The following is a 20,160-nucleotide window of genomic DNA, read 5'->3' on the forward strand; positions in this document are numbered from 1 at the left end:
CAGGAAACTACAGGCCTGTTAGTTTGACCTCAATTGTATGCAAGGTCTTGGAACAAATTTTGAAAGAGAAAGTAGTTAAGGATATAGAGGTGAATGGTAATCAGGATAAAATACAACATGGTTTTACAAAAGGTAGATCTTACCAGACCAACCTGATCTCCTTCTTTGAGAAGATAACTGACATTTTAGACAAGAGAAATGCAGTAGATCTAATCTATCTGGATTTCAATAAAGCATTTGATACAGTTCCACATGGAAAATTATTAGGTAAATTGGAGAAGATGGGGATTAATATGAGCGTTGAAAGCTGGATAAGGAACTGGTTAAAGGGGAGACAACAACATGTCATACTGTCGGGCTGGAGGGAAGTTACTAGTGGAGTTCCTCGGGGTCGGTCTTGGGACCAATCTTACTTAACAGTTTTATTACTGATCTTGACACAAGTGAGAGTGTGCTAATAAAATTTGGGAGGTATAGCCAATACAGAGGAAGACCAGAATATCATACAAGGAGATCTGGATGACCTTGTAAACTGGGGTAATAGAAATGGGATGCAATTTAATAGTGCAAAGTGCAAGATCATGTGTTTAGGGACTAAGAACAAGAATTTTTGCTATAACCTGGGGATTTTTCAGTTGGAAGAGACAGAGGAGGAGAAAGATGTGGGTGTATTGGTTGATCACAGGATGACTATGAGCTGTCAATGTGATGCGGCCATGAAAAATGTTGTCCTAGGATGCATCAGGCAAGGTATTTCCAGAAGAGACAGGGAAGTGTTTGTACCATTACACAAGGCACTGGTGAAACCTCATCTGGAATATTGTGTGCAATTCTGGATGTGACAGGATTCCCAGGGTGCAGCCTGTGACCGTGGGACCGCTGTTCCCCCTGAACTCTCTCCAGCCTGGGTTGCGTCTCACAATGCCTTGCTAGTGACCAGCAGCAAATCCCTCCAGGGGCTGTTATCACTCAGCACAACTGCATGTGGAGACCCAACACCTAGCTAGATTGCATGAATGCTCCCAGAGCCACTCATGAATCACACAGAGAAAGGCACCAGAGTCAAATCCCCCCAGCTCCCAGCACTGTACCTCAGGAATATACTGTTTTGCGCCGCGCAAGATGAGCAGTGCAAATTTATTAATTGGTTCGCCACTTCATCAATGGAAAGCGGATATACACCAGGCTTTGTATAAAACCTGAGCAAATTTACCACACACTGCAGGCAAACTCACTGGTAAAGATAAACAGTTAAGCAAATGTATTGACTACAAAAGATAGGTTTTAAGAGACTATAAGCGATAGGCAAAAAGTCAGAGTTAGTTACCAAAAGAAACAAAATATAAGCACAGTCTAAACTCTCAACCCTATTAGACTGGGCAACAACTAAACTAAGCAGTTTTTCTCACCCCACTGGATATTGCAGTCCTTAATATACTGATTGGCCCTTAAATCTGGGCCAGTCTCCTCTCTTGGAGTCTTCAGTCTTCTTCCGAGTGTCTTGGTTGCTTGCAACATAGGTGGGGGCAGGAGAAAGGCGAAGCATGGGCCTGTTCTGTTCTGTTTTATAACCTCAGTCCCATGTGCTTGGGGAACACACAAGTCCAGGCATGTCTGGTGGGCATTACTGAGTCTCCAGGCAAGGTTGAGCAATTCCCCTGGTGTGGCCTCATGCAGGTGAGTCATTAAATTGTAGCTCCCTTGCTGGACAATGGTTGTTGATGGGTTGTTTGACATCCGCCCAGGCATTGGTTACTTGCTGTTGCCACTGGAGAGCTAATATCTGGCTGATTCCCCAACTTACGGCATGTTTTAGTGACAACCATACAACACAGTTCTCATAACTTCATATGCATTAATGATATACATATATGGATAAAGAAATGACTTTCAGCAGATCATAATCTTTCCCCTGATACCTTATAAGGCATGCTTTATATGTAAGATCACAATCATATAAAAATGAGGAATATGGGGGTTACAGGACACTCCCGCAAGGTATGGAATGTCACATTTGATATCCCATGTTTAAGAAAGATGAATTAAAACTGGAACAGGTGCAGAGAAGGGCTTATTAGGAGGATCTGAGGAATGGAAAACCTATCTTATGAGAAGAGACTCAAAGAGCTTGGCTTGTTTAGCCTAACCAAAAGAAGGCTGATTGTTCTCTATGAATACATCAGAGGGACACATGCCAGGGAAGGAGAAGAATTATTTAAGTTAAGCGCCAATGTGAACACAAGAACAAATGGATATAAACTGGCCAACAACAAGTTTAGGCTCGAAATTAGGTGAAGGTTTCTTACCATCAGAGGAGTGAAGTTGTGGAACAGCCTACCAAGGGAAGCAGAGGGGGTAAAAACCTAACTGGCTTCAAGACTGAACTTGATAAGGAGGGAATGGTATGATGGGACTGCCTACAATGGCATGTGGCCCATCTGCAACTGCAGTAGCAAAAATCCCCAGTGGCTGGAGATGGGATACAAGATGGGGAGGGCTCTGAGTTACTACAGAGAATTCTTTCCCAGGTGTCTGCATGGTGGGTCTTGCTCACATGCTCCGGTTCTAAGTGATCACTATATTTGGGGTCAGGAAGGTATTTTCCCTCAGGTCAGCTTGGCAGAGATCCTGGGGGGGGTTCGCTGCCTTCTGCAGCATGGAGCACACATCACTTGCAGGTTTAAACTAGTGTAAATGGTGAATTCTCTGTAACTTGAAGTCTTTAAACCATGATTTGAGGACTTCCAGTAACTCAGCCAGAGGCTAGGAGTCTATTTCAGGAATGGGTGGGTGAGGTTCTGCAGCCTGCAATGTGCAGGAGGTCAGACTAGATAATCATGATGGTCCCTTCTGACCTTAATGTCTACGAGTCTATGAGCTGTTATCCTTAAAACTGTTAGACCCAGTAGCCACTTCTGCCTGGAGAAGCTGTCATTGTGGTAGCTCTGTGGTTTTGTTCAGCCCCCTGGCTTGTGCACCATTCCCTACTATGATTCCTGCAGGAACTGGACATACTATGAGCTTCCCCCCGCCACCAGCATTGCTACACCCTTCCCTATTGCTGCTCTTGATAGGAGAAGCTGGGAAAGGAATAGCTGCTGGCTTACCCTAAAGCCATCATCCCTATACCATTCCCAGTAGTGACTCCTACTGGGGAAACATGGATTATCATGGAGTTACAGTTCCACCAACTTCTAGAATTTCCAGAGGAGAGAAAAGAAGCTACAGACAAATCATTTAAATGTAATTGCATTGCTAACAAAAATAGGCAGGTTGTTTAATCTAGAAAGAAACTACAGAATGTAATGGGTGGCATAATTGTCTCACACACTGAGCTCACAGCTAAGAGTATCTCTTTCATCTAGCTGGAAGGCTGCATCAAAGGGGAAAATCAGAGCGTTCCCTTGGATACCTGCACAAAGGAAGAAGCTCACTGGACAATTCAGAGGTGCAGTGGACCAGTAACACTCCAGTATAAATCAAACCATGAAGGTAAGACCTAAAGTTTGGCTCATCACAGATTGCCAGAATTCTAGTTAAGGCACGTCCTCTGCTAGATCAGAATTCACTGAGCCAAACTCTGCTTTTAGTTGTACTGATGTAAACCTGGGGTAAATCCATTGGTTTCTATAGAATTACCCCAGATTTATACCAATGTAACTGAAAGCAGAAATAGCCCATACATCTGTCATCCCAAGAGTCTGGAGACCTTAGTGGGTGGGTCATTGGAGACAGTAATCACAATGTGCCAGATGATTTTTGTGTACTATTTTCTGTGATGTAACATGGTGTGCTACGTTTTCTTTTACACCTCTAAAGTCTGATTTAACAGTTACACTTTGGAGTTTACTTTGTTTATTACTGTTGCACTTTTATCTTATCTTTAACGGCTGAATGGAGTTTGGTTTTAATGATCATGGCTTGTAGTAATAATTTGGTATTTTGGATTAAAAATTGCATTCCAAAACCCATTTTTTACTTGTGTAGCTATGTTGGCCCCTTCTTTATCCTGGTCAGGGGAATTCAGTTGTACAGATCATGCTGAAAGTGATTTCTTTGATTTTCCTTTGATGTTTAAGTAGAAAAGAATATCACCCTTTTTTGAGCACCACTTGGCTGCAGATAAAGCATGTTACAGATTGTGGGAGTGCTAGTTACAGCTGTTAATGAAGCGAATAGCCTGCCATTAGACCACCTGGTAGAACTCATGTTATACTTGCAGGATTAAGTATAGCAGCTTAAGCTTTTCAGCCTGTGTCTTTGTTGGGAAGTTCACTGTTTTATGGATGATTTGTATAAAACCTACCAGAAATGATGTTGCCTAAATGTATCCTTACAACAGGAATCTCTTATGGACTGTGATACCTGCAGCGTGAGCTGCTCCCAGACCATTCCAACTAACACTCTAGCAGTATGAGTTTCCTCTCAGAAGTGCCCTGTCAATTTAAAGTAGGATTTCAGTGCGGTGAACTTCCACCACAACAGTGTCTACTCATTGAAAGCTAGGAATACAGCAGCACTTGGCCACAGATTGACCATGCTTGGCTCCTTCCTTTGTTGCTGCAGGTTACAGGAAACTGCTGTCGGAACTGGATGAAGGATTGATCACGTCAGGGGACTCATTTCACATCCGCCTGAATCTGAACATCTCTAGCCAGCTGGACTGCTGCTCCCTGTCGGTGAAGTGTGATGAGATTGTGCATATTCTTGACACCATGTACCAGGGGAAGTGTGAGTGGCTGTGTGCCAGAGTTGACCCTTTCACTGACAGGAACCTGGAAACGGGGACCATCCCCAGCTACAGCAGGTGAGCATAATGCAGGCTGAAATAGGACAGTGACTGACCATGAGCAGCAACTATATGAGCACTGTTGTGTGAATCAGTACCTGCTATAATGGGGGGAGGTGCAACTCTCAGAGTTGGTGGTCAAGACGGGTGTTTGGTTGCAACATAAGCATAAGCATGTGAGCATAAGGGTTTTGAGGGAGAGACCCCAGATTTTATTAGGAGACTGTGGGTTTCTCAGAGAGCAGGATAGGAAGATGGTCAATGGAGACCCCCTTTTCCTCAGCTGTGTACCACAGTCCTGCTGACTATTTTGTTCTGTGTCTTCACTGTGTGATTCATCCATTCCTCGTTGCTGTTAAATAAATTAAATTAATAGAGATATCCTATCTCCTAAAACTGGAAGGGACCTTGAAAGGTCATTGAGTCCAGCCCCCTGCCTTCATTAGCAGGACCAAGTACTGATTTTGCCCCAGATCTCTAAGTGGCCCCCCCTCAAGGATTGAACTCACAACCCTGGGTTTAGTAGGCCAATGCTCAAACCACTGAACTATCCTCCCCCATTCCCTTTAGTCTTTTCCCAAACACTGACCATTGCATTCCTCTAGATGATCTCAAATGCATCTTCTTGATCCACATGTTCACTGTTTCTTGCAGAGCCCAGCAGCTCTTTCTGGTGAAGCTACAGCGGTTGATGCACAGAGGCAGCAGGGATGAAACGGAAAGTTCATCCAACACTCTTCGAGCACTCCGGGTAGGTCTCCACAGCCAGGGTCTTTCCACACCAATTAATTGCTCCAGCACTCTTTATTACTCACTACTTCATCTTTATGTTACATTCCTGTTGTGAATCACTGTCTGTAAGCTTCCTTTGGTCCACTCTGTGGATAAGTGTCTTGTGTCTCCATTCCTTTTACCCACAGTGTTTCCTGCTCCGGGTCTAGCTCCAGTATAATTTTAACTCCTGACGCTGACAGTGAGAAGTCTCCACATGTTTAATATCCACTCTACCTGGTCTCTAGTCTCTTTAAGTCTTCCACACCTCTAACCTTCCAAAGGTCTTTCCCTCAATCGTACATGGGGAAGAAGCTGTGTCCTTAGAGCTAATAATCAGAATTTCTTCTCTCCTATCTTGAACAAGCATCTAACCCTTAGAGTTCTCTTTGTCCCAGGCCCAAAGAATCTGTCTCCTCCAAAAGTATATCCCATGCAGAGAAGTGGGATTACTGTATCTTCTGTGCATCAAGTCTTCAGACTTTTCGCCCTACTCACAGTGATACTGGGTTAAGTCTATTCCTTTAGCCCCAAGAGTTCCTATTATGTACACTAGTACATTAATTTTCTGCTGTATTAGCCACCTTGTGTGCACCTAACACTCCTTTAACACACTTTGGGACCACACATAAGAATGCTTCCAATAATGCAGAGATGCTACAATCACCATTTGGATTAGACTTCAAACAAGGCAAAGCACCAGATGGTCCTCCAGTCTCCTCTGATCAAGTGTCAGGGTAGACGGCAATCACTGGCATAAAAGCATGACTGGATGCAAATAGCCCTGCCATCCCACAGTAAACTAGTCACTGCACAGGTGGCCTCTGGTCAAATCTCTAGTGCAGACACAGTCACAGAACTTCCTCTGAAGAGAGGCATGTGGGGAAGTAGTAACAGGAGCAGAGTTTCTCAGCCTAGGCGGTGCTAGGTCTGTAATTTGCACAGAACACTCCTTAACTTTGTAATGGGTATGAATGCTAACAAGTCCCTATCTCCTTAACTGTAAATAGCCGAATAGCTGCTCAAGGCCTGTTTTGGTTTTTGGATGCTACGATTTACTGAAATTGATCTTTTCCTGTACAATTCTTATCAGAATACACTGCAGCCAGAGGACCCACAGAATGACCCCAAAGCCAGCCCTCGCCTCTCCCGTGCAAGCTTCCTTTTGGGACAAATTATACAGGTAATAAAGTTAAAATTCTCCTCTACAAAACATCAGAGCATGATTTTTCACTGGGAGTTTTGAGTCAGATAGCTCTTGGTGATATTCTCAGGTATCATGTTCTCTCAGAGTCTAACTTCCCGTGCTGGAGACATTGTCCAAGTGCTTATGATTGTAACAAAGAGCTTTAACATATAAGAAATCTGATTGATTTATACTTTCTAACTGTCCCTGTCATGCAGGACCTTTAGCTTTTAATACTCTCATCTCCATTATTAATATAATCTGGATATATCATACAGCCCTGCTCTGAAGGGCTAAAATGGACCTCATCTGAAGCATGACAATAAATTCTCTTGGCCAGACTAACTCTCTTGGTACTTAGGAGAATGAAATCCCAGAAGAGAATAGTTTTTTAATTGCAGGGGCAGATATTGTGGAGAGGATGGCAAATGGGTGGGTGAATGGTATGATTCATAGATTCCAAGGTCAGATGAGACCATTGTGATTATCTAGTATGAACTCCTGTATAACACAGGTCACTGAACTTCCCCCAGACAATTCCTAGAGCAGATCTTTTAGAAAAACATCCAATCTTGATTTAAAAATTGTCAGTGATGGAGAATCCACCATGACCCTTGGTAAATTGTTCCAATGGTTAATTACTCTCACTTAAATATTTGCACCTTATTTCTAGTCTGAATTTATCTAGCTTCAGATTTCCAGCCATTGGACCATGTTATGCCTTTCTCTGCTAGACTAAAGAGCAAATTATTAACAAAAATCCCCAAGGGTGTGGTTGGGAAGGTTAGAGAATGCACAGGTGGGGGAGTGAATATTTGGGTGGATGGTGTATGAAAGAAGCATTTTGTTGGGTGTTAAATTCTGCTATAGGAAAAAAGTGTTGAGTGCTGACAAGCTAAAAGTTGGGGGTTGCAATAAGGTAAGGGTACAGAAATGGGTAGTTTCTGGAACTGCTGTGCTAACATTCGTAGTGGGTATGCTACTCCCCAGTGAGTCCATCTGTAGTAACTCTGTTGATGCCGGAGGGTTTTGAGAAAGAAATAGAACATGACTCATAAGTAGAGAGAACAAGAGGAAAAGAATTCCACAAGGGAATAACAAAAGCTGAAGGTCAGATCTACGTTGTTTAAAATAGCCCTGGAATTCAGCCAGCATCTCTGTGGAAGGGTTGGTGAACGTGTAGCCTTGTTTTTGCTAGACACAGAGGTAATTCAAATCTGGTAGATAATGGAAGGGGACATAGAGCAAACAAATATGTGGAAGAATAAAGAATATAATTCCATACAATGGGTGGGGGGTCAAACCTCTTTGTTTGCTCTTTCAGTTTGTTAGCAGGTCTGAAAACAAATACAAACGTATGAACAGCAATGAGCGAGTCCGCATTGTCACTGGCTATTCCTCCAGTCTGGCCCGGACCTCTTCTGAAGCAATGAAGCTGTTGCCTGATAAACTGGAAGGTAAGGACATAACAGCACGACCGGATTTTACGCCCACTTGACGTAGGTTAAATGACTACACAAGTGGAAGGCAGTGCACAATCAGGTCCTAGGCCTTTTCCATATCTAATTTTTATGTTCTGCATGTGACTCAATCCTTGGAATTTTCTGGAGAGTCGGGGGAAGATAGCTCTTGAAAACAAGTCCACTGGACTGAAACATCCTATTTTGTTGACAACTGTTCCTAGGTTCTCTCCTGTTCTTCCTCCAAGGTGGTATAACTCTAAGTAGTGAATTAGAGTTAAACAAAGGAAAATTTAAGCTGTTAATCAGGAAAAATGTCTAACTGAGTGGTCTATTTAGCTGTGAAATAGTCTCCCAAGGAAAATGACAAGGGGCCTATTGCTTGAGTCATTTAAAACTAGACTGGACATTGCACTGGAGAATATACTGTAGGGGACTGTACTGCTCTGGATGGAGGGATGGATAAGATGACCAACCATGCAATTCCCTTCTCTAATGTATGTGATTCTTCTACATCCTTCTCCCAGTACTGGTGAAGAACAAACTAGATTGTAAACGGTCTCCTCTTTACCCAGATTTGGATTCAGAAAGTGAAATCAATAAGAGCCTAAGTCTGATCCCCTATAGTTTGGTGCGACCAATCCACTGTGACCGGAGGCGCCCGGTCCTCTTCACTCCCACTATGCTTGCAAAGACCTTGGTGCAGAAGCTTCTCAATTCTGGAGGTGCCTTGGAATTCAACATGTGCAAGCCAGGTAAATGTGTAAAAGATTGCAGTATGTATTAAATTTAGCAAGCCTTTTTACTGTAGGCATACACATTCCAGCTGCTGGGGACTCCCAGAGCCATATCACCACCCAGCATAGCTCCGGATCCTGCAATGTGACAGTTTGTAAGAACATTCTGAATGTGTCTGAGATATCCATCATAAATGGTCCTGAGGTGCTGTGTCTGTGAATGTTATACATGTGTATGTTCTATAGTTGCCACGATACACTCCAGGGACTGGCATATTGTGAGTGCTCTTTGTCAGTACTAATGTGTTTAACTCTAGGTAATGTGACATTTTGCTCAGCTCGTGTCTAGCTGTTGCTATAATGATGAATATTTTCCTTCCAACCAATTATAGGTTTCTTTCCAGTCCAGGGCATGAAGATCTTGCATTTGATCTTCTCCAAAGACTGGGTTTTTGAATGAAACTCTTTCTTGTTAACTGTTTACCATTCAAAGCAGTATCCTGTACCGCAGGGTTTCTCAAACAGAGGTCGCCGCTTGTGTAGGGAAAGCCCCTGGCGGGCCGGGCCGGTTTGTTTACCTGCCCCGTCCGCAGGTCCGGCCGATCGCGGCTCCCACTAGCTGCAAATTGCTGCTCCGGGCCAATGGGAGCTGCTGGAAGCGGTGCGGGCCGAGGGACTTACTGGCCGCTGCTTCCAGCAGCTCCCATTGGCCCGGAGCAGCGACCTGCGGCCAGTAGGAGCTGTGATCAACCGTACTTGCAGATGGGGCAGGTAAACAAACCATCCTGACCCACCGGGGACTTTCCCTACACAAGCGGCGACCCCTGTTTGAGAAACCCTGCTGTACTGTGATTGCTCTGGGATACACTACTGTCATAGTTCCAATTAAGCGCCACCTCTGTTCCACTCACCAGACAGCTATGAGGTGCTGAATCCCTTGTGTTTTAAGCCGGCAGACTATGAACAGAGTACAGTCACTCCCCCAGTTTAGGATCCCTAACACATCTTCAGAGTACAGATCTTAATCTGGCACCCCCTCCCGAGAGTTTAGACTGCACAGCCTAGTCCCTAGAACCAGTGCTGGCCCCTCAGGATATGTCTTCACAGCACAGTTATCTCGGGTTATAACTTGATGGTGACCACTAACTCAATTCCCATCCACACACGCTAATCTCTAGCTTGAATTAATTGGTACTGTAGGCTTGGGCTAGCTAGCCCATTGGTGGGGTCTTGGGCTGAAGCTCAAGTGCTTCTGAGTAATCCAGCGGGGATGCAACAGCTTAAGTTGCAACCACTCCACAGCAACTAAACAAAATGCACCCTCAGACTCCTGCCATAGCTTAAACGCATCCTCTTTCAGATCTCCACCTGAAGTTTTGAGGCTTCTGGGTTTCCTCTTGGGGGCACGTGGTAAGGTGTAGCACATAGCACATGCAGACGTCGCACAGGATTCTAACACATTATTGCTCTTTCTTAATAGCAGGAGACACACAGCCCTATACACAAATAATAAACCCTATGTGCATTGCACTGCCTTAGTTTCTCCACCATTTCTGGAGCATTCTGTGGGCTGGAGTCAGAGTCCTTGAGGCAATCCAGCATCCTTCCATTGCAGTGCATGGTTTGTGTTCTGAAACCTGGAGCCTTCTCCCCCTGCTCACCCATGCCAACTTTGGCTGGCCGGTCCATCCTCTTCCCCTCTCCTGCCCACACTTTCTGAGTGTCTCCCTGTGAGCTCTTTCATAGCTTTTCAGTTCTTCAGTCAGGTGACTCCAGCCTCTTCTGATGACCCCAGACCATGATACTTCAAACCTTTTTTTCTCTTACTTAATTGGCCTCTCAGAGTTGGTAAGACAACTCCCACCTGTTCATGCTCTCTGTATGTGTGTATATATATCTCCTCAATATATGTTCCATTCTATATGCATCCGAAGAAATGGGCTGTAGCCCATGAAAGCTTATGCTCTAATAAATTTGTTAGTCTCTAAGGTGCCACGAGTACTCCTGTTCTTTTTGCGGATACAGACTAACATGGCTGCTACTCTGAAACCTGTCTTAGGTTAAAAACCATCTGTTCTGAAATCCCAGTACCCTGGTCTGTGTTATTATGAACAACTTAGACTGATATAAATACAGTAATTTTAAGAGTCTAATTTACTCTTTGCCATTTGTATGGTTTGTTTACTATTCTGTATTTCATGCACCTTGGACAGTGAAATTGGTCTATTGCTAGTCAGATTGATTTTCAGATTCCTAGGCTCTGTACAGTGCTGTAGAGTTTGGTTTGCAATGTTTATTTAGTATGAGTACAAGAGCTGGGTAAGCTCTTTGGAGGAGGGACCATCTTTCTGCTATGTGGTTGTCCAAGACCTAGGACAACGGGCTGGGACCCCTTAGCCCCATGGCAACACCAATAATAATGTGGTGATATAGTAATCTATTACTGTGTGAAATGCTGTCTCAGCTACTGTGTAATATTCCAGCCTTGTGATTTGGTGCTGTGGAACATAGTTGCTCTTTGATTTTAGGTGTTGGTATAGTTTTTACTGCATCTTATTGTTGTCATTGGGTGCCTTGATTGTATTGTGGTGATTGCTCAGAAATTCACTGGTGCAGGCCATATCTGAGGCTTCAGTTCAATTAAATGAATGAAATGAGACCAGCACTCAAGAAGACGCTTGGTCTTCTTTCACTGTACCGTCAGAGTCCTGTCTGAATTCCTGCTGGACAGTTTCTTAGGTGCACATATTATGTGAACCCGCTAACCTTCCTTTCATCCCCCTCCCCCTCCCCCTCCAGATATTGTAACAAAGGAAGAGTTCCTAAGGAAGCAAAGGACAGAGACTATCATCTTTTCCAGAGAGAAGAATTCAAACACCTATGAATGCATTGTACCTGCCAATATTGAGGCCGTCACTGCCAAGGTGAGGGTTGTGGAATGTAGCCAGTATTTAGGCTGTCTGAGAGTCTGTCTACAGAGCGGGTTGCTTTTCATAAACAAAGTGGTCAGTTAACTGCCACATTAAGGGCTTATGTTTTCAGAGTAACTTCTTTTTTCTCCCTTTCTCATCCTGTTCCCAAATTTCTATTTATCTTTCCCCAAATAGCTTTAGCTTTGTGCGGTTATTTTTCTTTTCTTTTTGATCCTTAGCCATATCCTTTTACATTTGTGCTCTCTCTCTCTGTGATGGCCTACCTTGATAGAGTGAAATACCCTTTCATTTCCTACCCACTCTTCCCTAGTCAGTCCCCCTTTTGTTTTGTCTGTGTGTGAATGCAAAAGAGAGAGACAGGGACCTAGACAAGGAAAAGGATAGACTGGGATGCAGAGAGAGACAATGATATGCAGTATAAAGATAACATTGTCAGAGAGAGAGAGAGAGCTTCAAATACAGTGTATTTGTTACACGGTGGAGAAAAACAGAAGGATTAAAGTGAGAAGTTGGTTGTTTTTTCAGAAGTAATTACAGTACTTTGAACAAAGACCACACCTGTGCATGTGAATATATAATATATGTCTGACTTTATTTTTTATTTATAGTATTTTAGCTTATTTGTTATCTTTAGATCGAGTCACTCATTTTTAAACCTTTGCAAAAGGAGAGCTCTCATACCGAGTACTAAAATTAGCTTTTGTCTGATTGGCTAGTTGTGAATTCATGGGAGGAGTTTGGACCTGAAATGTACATTTGATGTAAAGGTTTTACATCAGGTCTGATGAATGAAGAGCAGTTCACCTGACCCTGTTGAGATATGTCTGTCTGTATCACAAGATATTAGTGCTGTGGATGTTCCCTCATGACCCTGTTATGCCTTTATGTTTTTAGAATAAGCATTGTCTGCTGGAAGCTGGAATAAGCTGCACAAAGGATTTAATCAAAGCCAAGATATATCCCATTATTCTCTTTATCAGAGTCTCAGAGAAAAACATCAAGAGGTTCAGGTAACATATCAAATCTTTCGAACATATGCTATTCTGTCTTTGTCACTGAATAACTCTATAGTCCAATGACTTTATCATGGGGGGGAGGGGGAAGAGCTTTTTCTTGCTAATCTAGTACTTCAGTATGTCTCTATTTCCTCCTATGACTCCTCCCCCTCCTCCCTGGAAATATGACCACTGGAGTAGCTATGAGTTGCCCCAAATCCAGCACTCTGTCACCACTCCTGATGGCAGTGTTTGTTGCAAGAGGATGGCACTGGACTGGACTATCTGTGTGCTCCCCCATACTAAGCACTTCTGTGCCGTTCCCTACTGGGAAAGATTGGGTCTGGAGTAGTGATAATCGCCCTACAATGAGCACTGCTTCATTGTTCTCCATGATAGTTTTGGTGGGAGAGGACATGACCGGAGAAGCTGTCACTTTCTAGCTCTCCTCTACCCTTCTTTATATCAACTCTTGCTGGGATAGAGGGAGATTGTAAGGATTCACTTTAAACATAACCCTAGTTTGCTTATTTTCGGCTTGGTCATCTGATGCAGGAAGCTGTTGCCAAAGCCAGAGACTGAGGAGGAGTTCCTACGCATGTGTCGCCAGAAGGAGAAAGAACTGGAGGCACTACCGTGCCTTTATGCCCCCCTAGAGGCAGACATGTGGAGCAGTATTGAGGATCTCATCCGAATAATCAAGGAGAAGATTGGGGAAGAGCAGCGTAAAACCATCTGGATAGACGAAGATCAGCTATAAAAATAGCAGCAAATAAAATGGAGCTCAGCGGCAATGAAAGGACACAGTAAAGTGGAGCTGGGGCTTTCAGAATTCTCTGATGCAGTGCCGGCCGCTCCTGTTTCATCTTTGCTGGCTGGGGACTCTTTCTGCTGGCAGAATTTGTGTGTCGAATGGAATCAGAGCTGTGTGTTTAACAGTGAGTGTCACAGATGCTAGGTAGCGAGGACATGGATGAGAACGCTGCTACCAGCATAGCGCCGGATTCCCCCATTCAGAGTCGGCAGCTGTTTAACACACGAGAAGGCCAAAGATCTCGAGAGAGAGCTTGAGGTAATTTATTATGTATAAAGATGGACCTCATTAATCTCCTGACGTGACCAGAGTAGTGAAATCTATAGGGAGATAAAGGATCAGGGTCAGGCTGAAGGACATGGAACCTATGGCGCGCCCCACGCCCAGTCCAAAGTGAGAAGCGGAGTATGTTCTATTAGAGAAGCTGCAAGGTGCCGAGTAGCAACAGAAACACTGCAACTGATACCCTCAGCAGCTACACAGCCCTGTGTGTACACGTAGGTGCAGTCATGTGGGAAGGGAAGAAAATAACCATTGTTCCTGGCATTAATGAAAATGACAATTTATTTTCCCTTTATTTTTAAACCTCAGTTCTGTTTAGCAATTTGCCATCCTGGCACCCTCAACAAAGCAAACTCCCAGCTCCCCAATGGCAAATCAAACCTTTCCAAATGGGCCCACGCTTCACTTAGCTGATCCCTGTTACTGTTATTTTACTAGTCCCACGACTTCAATCCTGAATTTCAAAAGCATATTTTAATACTAAAGCTGCTTGGTGCAAACGATGGGAGCTGACTCCAGTTCTCTGTGACAAAAAGATGCCAATGGAGTTAAAAGGTAGAGTGTATAAAACTATAACTCAACCCATCTTAATCTACGGAACAGAGACTTGGCCAGCCACAAGAAAGGAAATCAGTATGCTCTCCGCCATGAAGATGTTGAGATTGTCAAATGGTTGGATGCTCCATGATAGGAAATGTAATGAGGTTGTAAGGGGCCTAATGTGGGTTGCCACAACTGAAGACAAGTTGAGGAAGGTTAGGTTAAGTCGGTATGGAGACCTGAGAGCTATATCGGTAGAATGGCTCTTGCAATGATTGTAGACAGAAGAGGACAAAAGGGGAGACCAAAGACTCGGTACATAGACCAAATATCTGTAGACCTCAGAGAGACCAATCTTCATGACAGCCGGGCATACAATCATGAGTTTTGGAAGAAGGCTATAAAAGTCGCTGACTCCAATAGGGACGTGGCAAGAAAAAAGAAGATGAATTTTGGTGCACTCCTGGAAACTGGATGTTTGCCTTTACCCCAGAGACCTACATGCTTCCCCTGTGCTGGCATCTGCCAACATGCCTGCTCTGAATAGGAGGGGCCATTTTTAGAGGATGATCGGGGAAGTTCTTCCTCTAGTGGAAGTTCAGTTTTCGTGACCCATTCAGTCCTTGGCCTCTGCCATGATTGCCAGCATGGAAGCCAATGAGTATCACACTCAGCTGTAGACATCTGGGGTAAAATTTTCAAAAGTGTCTAAATTACTTAGGAACGTAGGCCCCATTTTCAAAGCACTGCCTTCTGTTGACAGTCAGTGGGACGTAAGTCCCTTTGTCATCTATGTGCTATTGAAAATGTTACGCCTGTACACTAGGCACCGGATTGAAACCACCAAATTAATTTTCACAGCAACCTTCCAATAATACGATGTGCACCACTGCTGACCTGGAATAAATGAAACAGTGACCTGTGGCTTTACGTCCCTTTTCCCTTGAGTCATCCATGCCTCCCCATTCGCCTCCCTTTTTAGATGGATTCTACACTGAAAGTTGTCATTGTTCCTGTGCTCATCCAAAGTCCCTGGTTTCAGTGCTTCAGGCCAGCATGCAGCAGCTGGTAATAAAAAGGCACACAGAGCCCAAGCCAAACATCTGGCGCTGTCACAGTTGCTAGATGAGTGACTGCATTTTCCTTGGAAGGTGTCTCTGATGTTCCTGGGTGCTGGGTACGACTCCACGGTGATGCACTTTTTTCTGTCCTGGTCAGCTTGCCAGACTGTGCCTACACATGCAGTGGTGTACTTTATTTTTTTTTTCTTATGGTACCTTATAGAAATCATTGCCTATTTTCCCTCTCATTCCCTGCTACTGTGCCCATCACATCATTAATGTTTGAAAAGCTGTTCATAGCAAGTATTTCTCTGAGAATAGTTAGTTGTCTGTCCTACTCCATACGTTGGGAATCTGCCCTCTTCTGCAGTGTAGGGGAGTAGAGAGATTATACCACTACTAGTAGTTTGTAATCCTCAAATTCTTTACAGATTATAGTATACATATGCAATGACATGCAACCATTCTGTGGCAGGGGGTAACAACCAACTGGCGAACTCAGCACATTGCATGATTCTCTAGAGGGCATTTGTCACTTACAAGAGCTGAAGGCAATATCAGGCATTTTCCAGGTATTTGTAATGTCCTGAGACCGCAAGGCTTAGCGTTGAACCATCTTTATGCAGAGACTATGGAAAGGTGGCAATAGAGACTGAGGTTGGATGAGATGATAGAACGAATTCTTTTTGTAAAAGGAGTGACTCCATGGAAGTGATGCAGTCTCCTGGCACCTTAACGCACCTGCTGGGATTTTCAAGGCTGTTGATATTGTAAGGAATTGTGAGCGTCTGCTGGTGTGAACTAGTGGAGTCATCCGTAGCTCAACAGGCAGAGCTCCCAGTTCTACTACACCCAATTGCTTTACACAGATGTCTGGCAACCTGTATAGTACGTGGAATCCTCATCCATTTTTCCAGGCTGAATTACTGGAGACGGGCTGGAAGCTTTGTTCCCCATCCGATCCGCAGATGTGAACTCAAGGGACAGAGCCAGAACTGGTGTACATTGCCATAGCCTCATTGAAGTCAGTGGAGTTATCCATGACAACATACACCAGCTGAGGGTCTGGATCCTGATCCAAGTGTCACCTCTCTGTAATGGGGCAACCTAACCTCTGGTATCGACACATATGCAAACATGCAGGCTTGAAATGTGAATGAGGTTTTTTCCAAATTTGAGGGGGTTCAGCATCTGTATTCAGATTCCGCCTGCTCCAGAGATAGGTTTGAGATCCACCCTTGGAGCAGGGGCTCAGTTACAGGTTTTTGATTCATCTAGTTCTTATTTGTGATGTATCTTTTCAAATGACCAACCCCACCTCCCAGACATTCTTTTGAGCACAGCCAATCTGTTAATCATCCTTGGGTAGCAGACAGCATTTATTCAGAGTTTGTAAGGGATTAGGAGCAATAACTAAGCAAATTGCCCACCAGACAACTAATTGGAAATTGGTTTAATTTATTGTAGAATAAAGATGGGCCAAAAATCCCAGTCTGAACTCTCCTGAGTGTGGGGGTTTGAAATCCAGATTAGAATCCAAGCTTTCCCAAATGTCAGGGTGTTCGCTCTTTAGCTCAAGGAGTTTCTCTTTGTTCTTCATTTGTACAGCCCCTAGCACAATGGGGGTCCTGATCCAATATTGGGGCTTCTAGGTGCTACCACAATACAAGTAAATAATATCAGTAAGGCAGTCCATTAAAGAAACATTCAAGCTGCAATACCACATTCAAACTGGAATCCAGGGTTTGAATCTGGAGATTTGGCTCAGGCCATCTCTACTGAAGATGCATCTGATTTGTATAGGCCTATAGTAAGTAAGCAAAGTTTACATCAAACTCTTAAAATACAAGTTGTAATTGGAAGTTGGAAAATGTCTCAACTTTCTTCAAAATCTTAAGTTGAAAAGGTGAGATTTCCAACATCCAAGGTAATTGCCTTGTCACTTGATGAGCTATTTATTCTCTAAGAACACTTACAGAACCAGGAAATAAAAATCTTTTTGAAAAATGAACTGTTGGAAAATGTATTTCTTTACCCTTAAGTAATTGCAAAAGAAGAACTGGTCGAAAATTTTCAAAATGGTATGGTTTTCCACCAAAAAGTGGAAAATGGAAACATTCCACAGAAGGAAGATAATTTCGATGAAATGTCATTACATCAAAATGAAGCCTTTTGATAATGTTGAAACATTCCATTTTGACATTTTCAGAATGGAATGTTTTGATTTTGGGTTTTGACATTTTTATGTTCATTTTTTTAAGTTGAAATTAAATGAAATGTTTCAATTGACCCAAAACAAAACATTTTCAAAAATTTAATTTCACAGGAAATTTTGAAATTCTCTGTTTTGCTCCAGTTTAGACCGAAACATATCTCAAAAATAATGGAATTTCCCACACACAAAAATTCTGGCTCCCACACAACTCTAGCAAAACAAGCTTTGTTTACTATGTTTTTGGTAAAGTACCAGTAAGTCATGGGTGGGGTATTAACGTTTATTTATATAACTTTAAAGTAACGTTAATAGTGGTTTACAGTCATTAGATGTGGGGCAGTATTTATGATAATAAAGAAAAGCAAACTAAATACAACTTTCCATTCTGCTTTGCCCAACTCTTAAATTATGCTGTATTATATAAGTCAGTATCATACAGGTCAGCACAGTGGGGAATTGTTGCATGTAAGAATTTCATGCAAACTTTATTACACAGTATTTGATTTTCTTTTGCATCAGCATGCTGGCTGGAGGCTAACCTGTCAATTGTTCTGCAGTAGCAGACAGCGGTGGTAGCACAATTTGCCAGGGAGGGAGAACTGACACAAAGCAGACTCCTCCCTACAAAGTTTAGATGGAGGTCAGCTGCAACTATTATAGAAATGTCTGTACGTCACTTATATATTTATGTTCGTTTATACTGGACCATTTTCATGGCCTGAGGTTGGAGGACTCTTGCAGTGACCAAGTGCTGAAATCAGAATGCTGTATCCAGGCAGACTGAATTCAGTGCTGTAGGATTCAGAATTTGCGTGTAAACCCAGTGCTCTCAGGAGGATTAGGACATGCCAAATGGCTACGTAAAATTGGGGCTTTTAAGCAGCAGTAATTACTCCATCTCATGATGACTCTGGGGACGCAAGGCACAGCCAGGGGTTTAGGGCTTCTGCAACAGTGACAATCTAGGATTTTGCATCTGTGTTTAATGCTGAATGAGCTGGAGCACTAGAATTTAATCTAGCCATACTGTTCGACCTACTGATTGCATTTATGGCTGGTTCACTACTCCCCCTTTTAAGAGTGCTAAGAGACTTGCAGCTCTGAGAAATAAACATCCTTGGAACCCAAATCACTTGCAATTTCTGTTCAGTGATTATTGCTCCTGATGGATCTGTTCTGTACATCTAGTCCCCCTGTAAATCGGAGAGTTACATGTGTGCACACATATCAGAACAGTCTTGTTACAGGGCCTGTAAGACAAGGTGCAGCACTGCAATTTCTGTTTTAATGTAGCGCTGTTTCTATTGTTCTACCCACTGAGCAAAATTAAAATGTACAAGAAAACTGCCAGCCACTAAATGCTTGGTTCTTCTCTTACAAGTTCTTTTGTTTTTCCCATTTCAACGGCCTTGTCCAGTTGTCAAAGTTCTTGTGGGCCAGCGCATCTATAAATGCATCTATTCAGGGCCTGCAGTGCACTTGTATTGCCCTAGGGTCCTTCCTTGTAGAGCTATCCTGTGCAGCGATCTGCGACACCAAATGATTAAAATCGGGGAGGGGTAATCAACAACAATAATCGCAGCAGAGAACTGGCTTTATCAGATTTATCCACACAAGGAAAGGCGGGAAGGTGGGTGGGGAAATCTACAGTGGGTCAATGCAACAGTCTTTCAGCCTGCGAAACATGAATCCCAATGTGATTTTTGCAACATGTGAAACAAATTGGGTTATTTTGCCCCTGCTGCTAAATGGCCATCTAGCCACATGTTAACAGAGTATCTGGTGGAGACGTCTCAATCTGGAATAGTAGTTGTTCTATTGGCAGAGCTCTGTAGTTCCCACACAATACCTGATGGAACCAGTGTGGCCATTCTGTCTGTCCCTTTCCTGAACAGATAATCTAATTCAGCCACTACAATGTGCTGCTCATAGAATCTTGCAAGGCACACAGAGTTTTCCTATACTTCTGGAGATAGCGCTCAATCTCTCTGCAGAGTTACCATTAGCCTTCAGGGATCATCCTTGATCCTTCCACGTGATGCTTCCTTCTGCCCTCAGAGACTGTCCCCTGAGTCTTTCTAGGGAAATCTGGCCCCAGGCCTCCACCCCTGAGTCTTCAAGATGAACAATAACACTTAGCTCTTAGGATTTCCATCTGTAGAACTCAAAATGCTTTATAAAAGAAGGTATTGCTATCCGCATTGTACAGATGGGAAAAACAGAGGTACAGAGAAGTGAAGGGACTTGCCCAAGGTCAAATAACGGGTCAGTGGCAGAGCCAAGAATAGAGCCCAGGTCTCTTGACTGCTAGACTCGTGCCCTAGCCACAGGACAATGCTGAGTCACATAGATATATAGAGTGATACATTGAAATAGG

At 43.4% G+C, this 20,160-nt stretch overlaps 1 protein-coding gene across 2 annotated transcripts in view; it reads left to right on the top strand.

Annotated features, from left to right (window-relative positions):
• The window catches only part of CARD11 (caspase recruitment domain family member 11), a 75,651-nt gene extending 58,082 nt beyond the window's left edge, over positions 1 to 17,569 (top strand). For both annotated transcript variants that reach the window (XM_034784573.1, XM_034784574.1), the window contains exons 16-24: positions 3,366 to 3,492; positions 4,567 to 4,807; positions 5,444 to 5,540; positions 6,654 to 6,743; positions 8,071 to 8,203; positions 8,782 to 8,961; positions 11,743 to 11,867; positions 12,771 to 12,886; positions 13,427 to 17,569. In XM_034784573.1, coding sequence (XP_034640464.1) covers positions 3,366 to 3,492; positions 4,567 to 4,807; positions 5,444 to 5,540; positions 6,654 to 6,743; positions 8,071 to 8,203; positions 8,782 to 8,961; positions 11,743 to 11,867; positions 12,771 to 12,886; positions 13,427 to 13,631 — 1,314 coding nt within the window. In that variant the 3' untranslated portion in view covers positions 13,632 to 17,569. The remainder of the gene's footprint in view (positions 1 to 3,365; positions 3,493 to 4,566; positions 4,808 to 5,443; positions 5,541 to 6,653; positions 6,744 to 8,070; positions 8,204 to 8,781; positions 8,962 to 11,742; positions 11,868 to 12,770; positions 12,887 to 13,426) is intronic.
• Positions 17,570 to 20,160: the final 2,591 nt, after the last annotated feature.

This window comes from Trachemys scripta, chromosome 10, assembly GCF_013100865.1.
Source record: "Trachemys scripta elegans isolate TJP31775 chromosome 10, CAS_Tse_1.0, whole genome shotgun sequence".
In the NCBI taxonomy this organism is placed as follows: Eukaryota; Metazoa; Chordata; order Testudines; family Emydidae; genus Trachemys; species Trachemys scripta.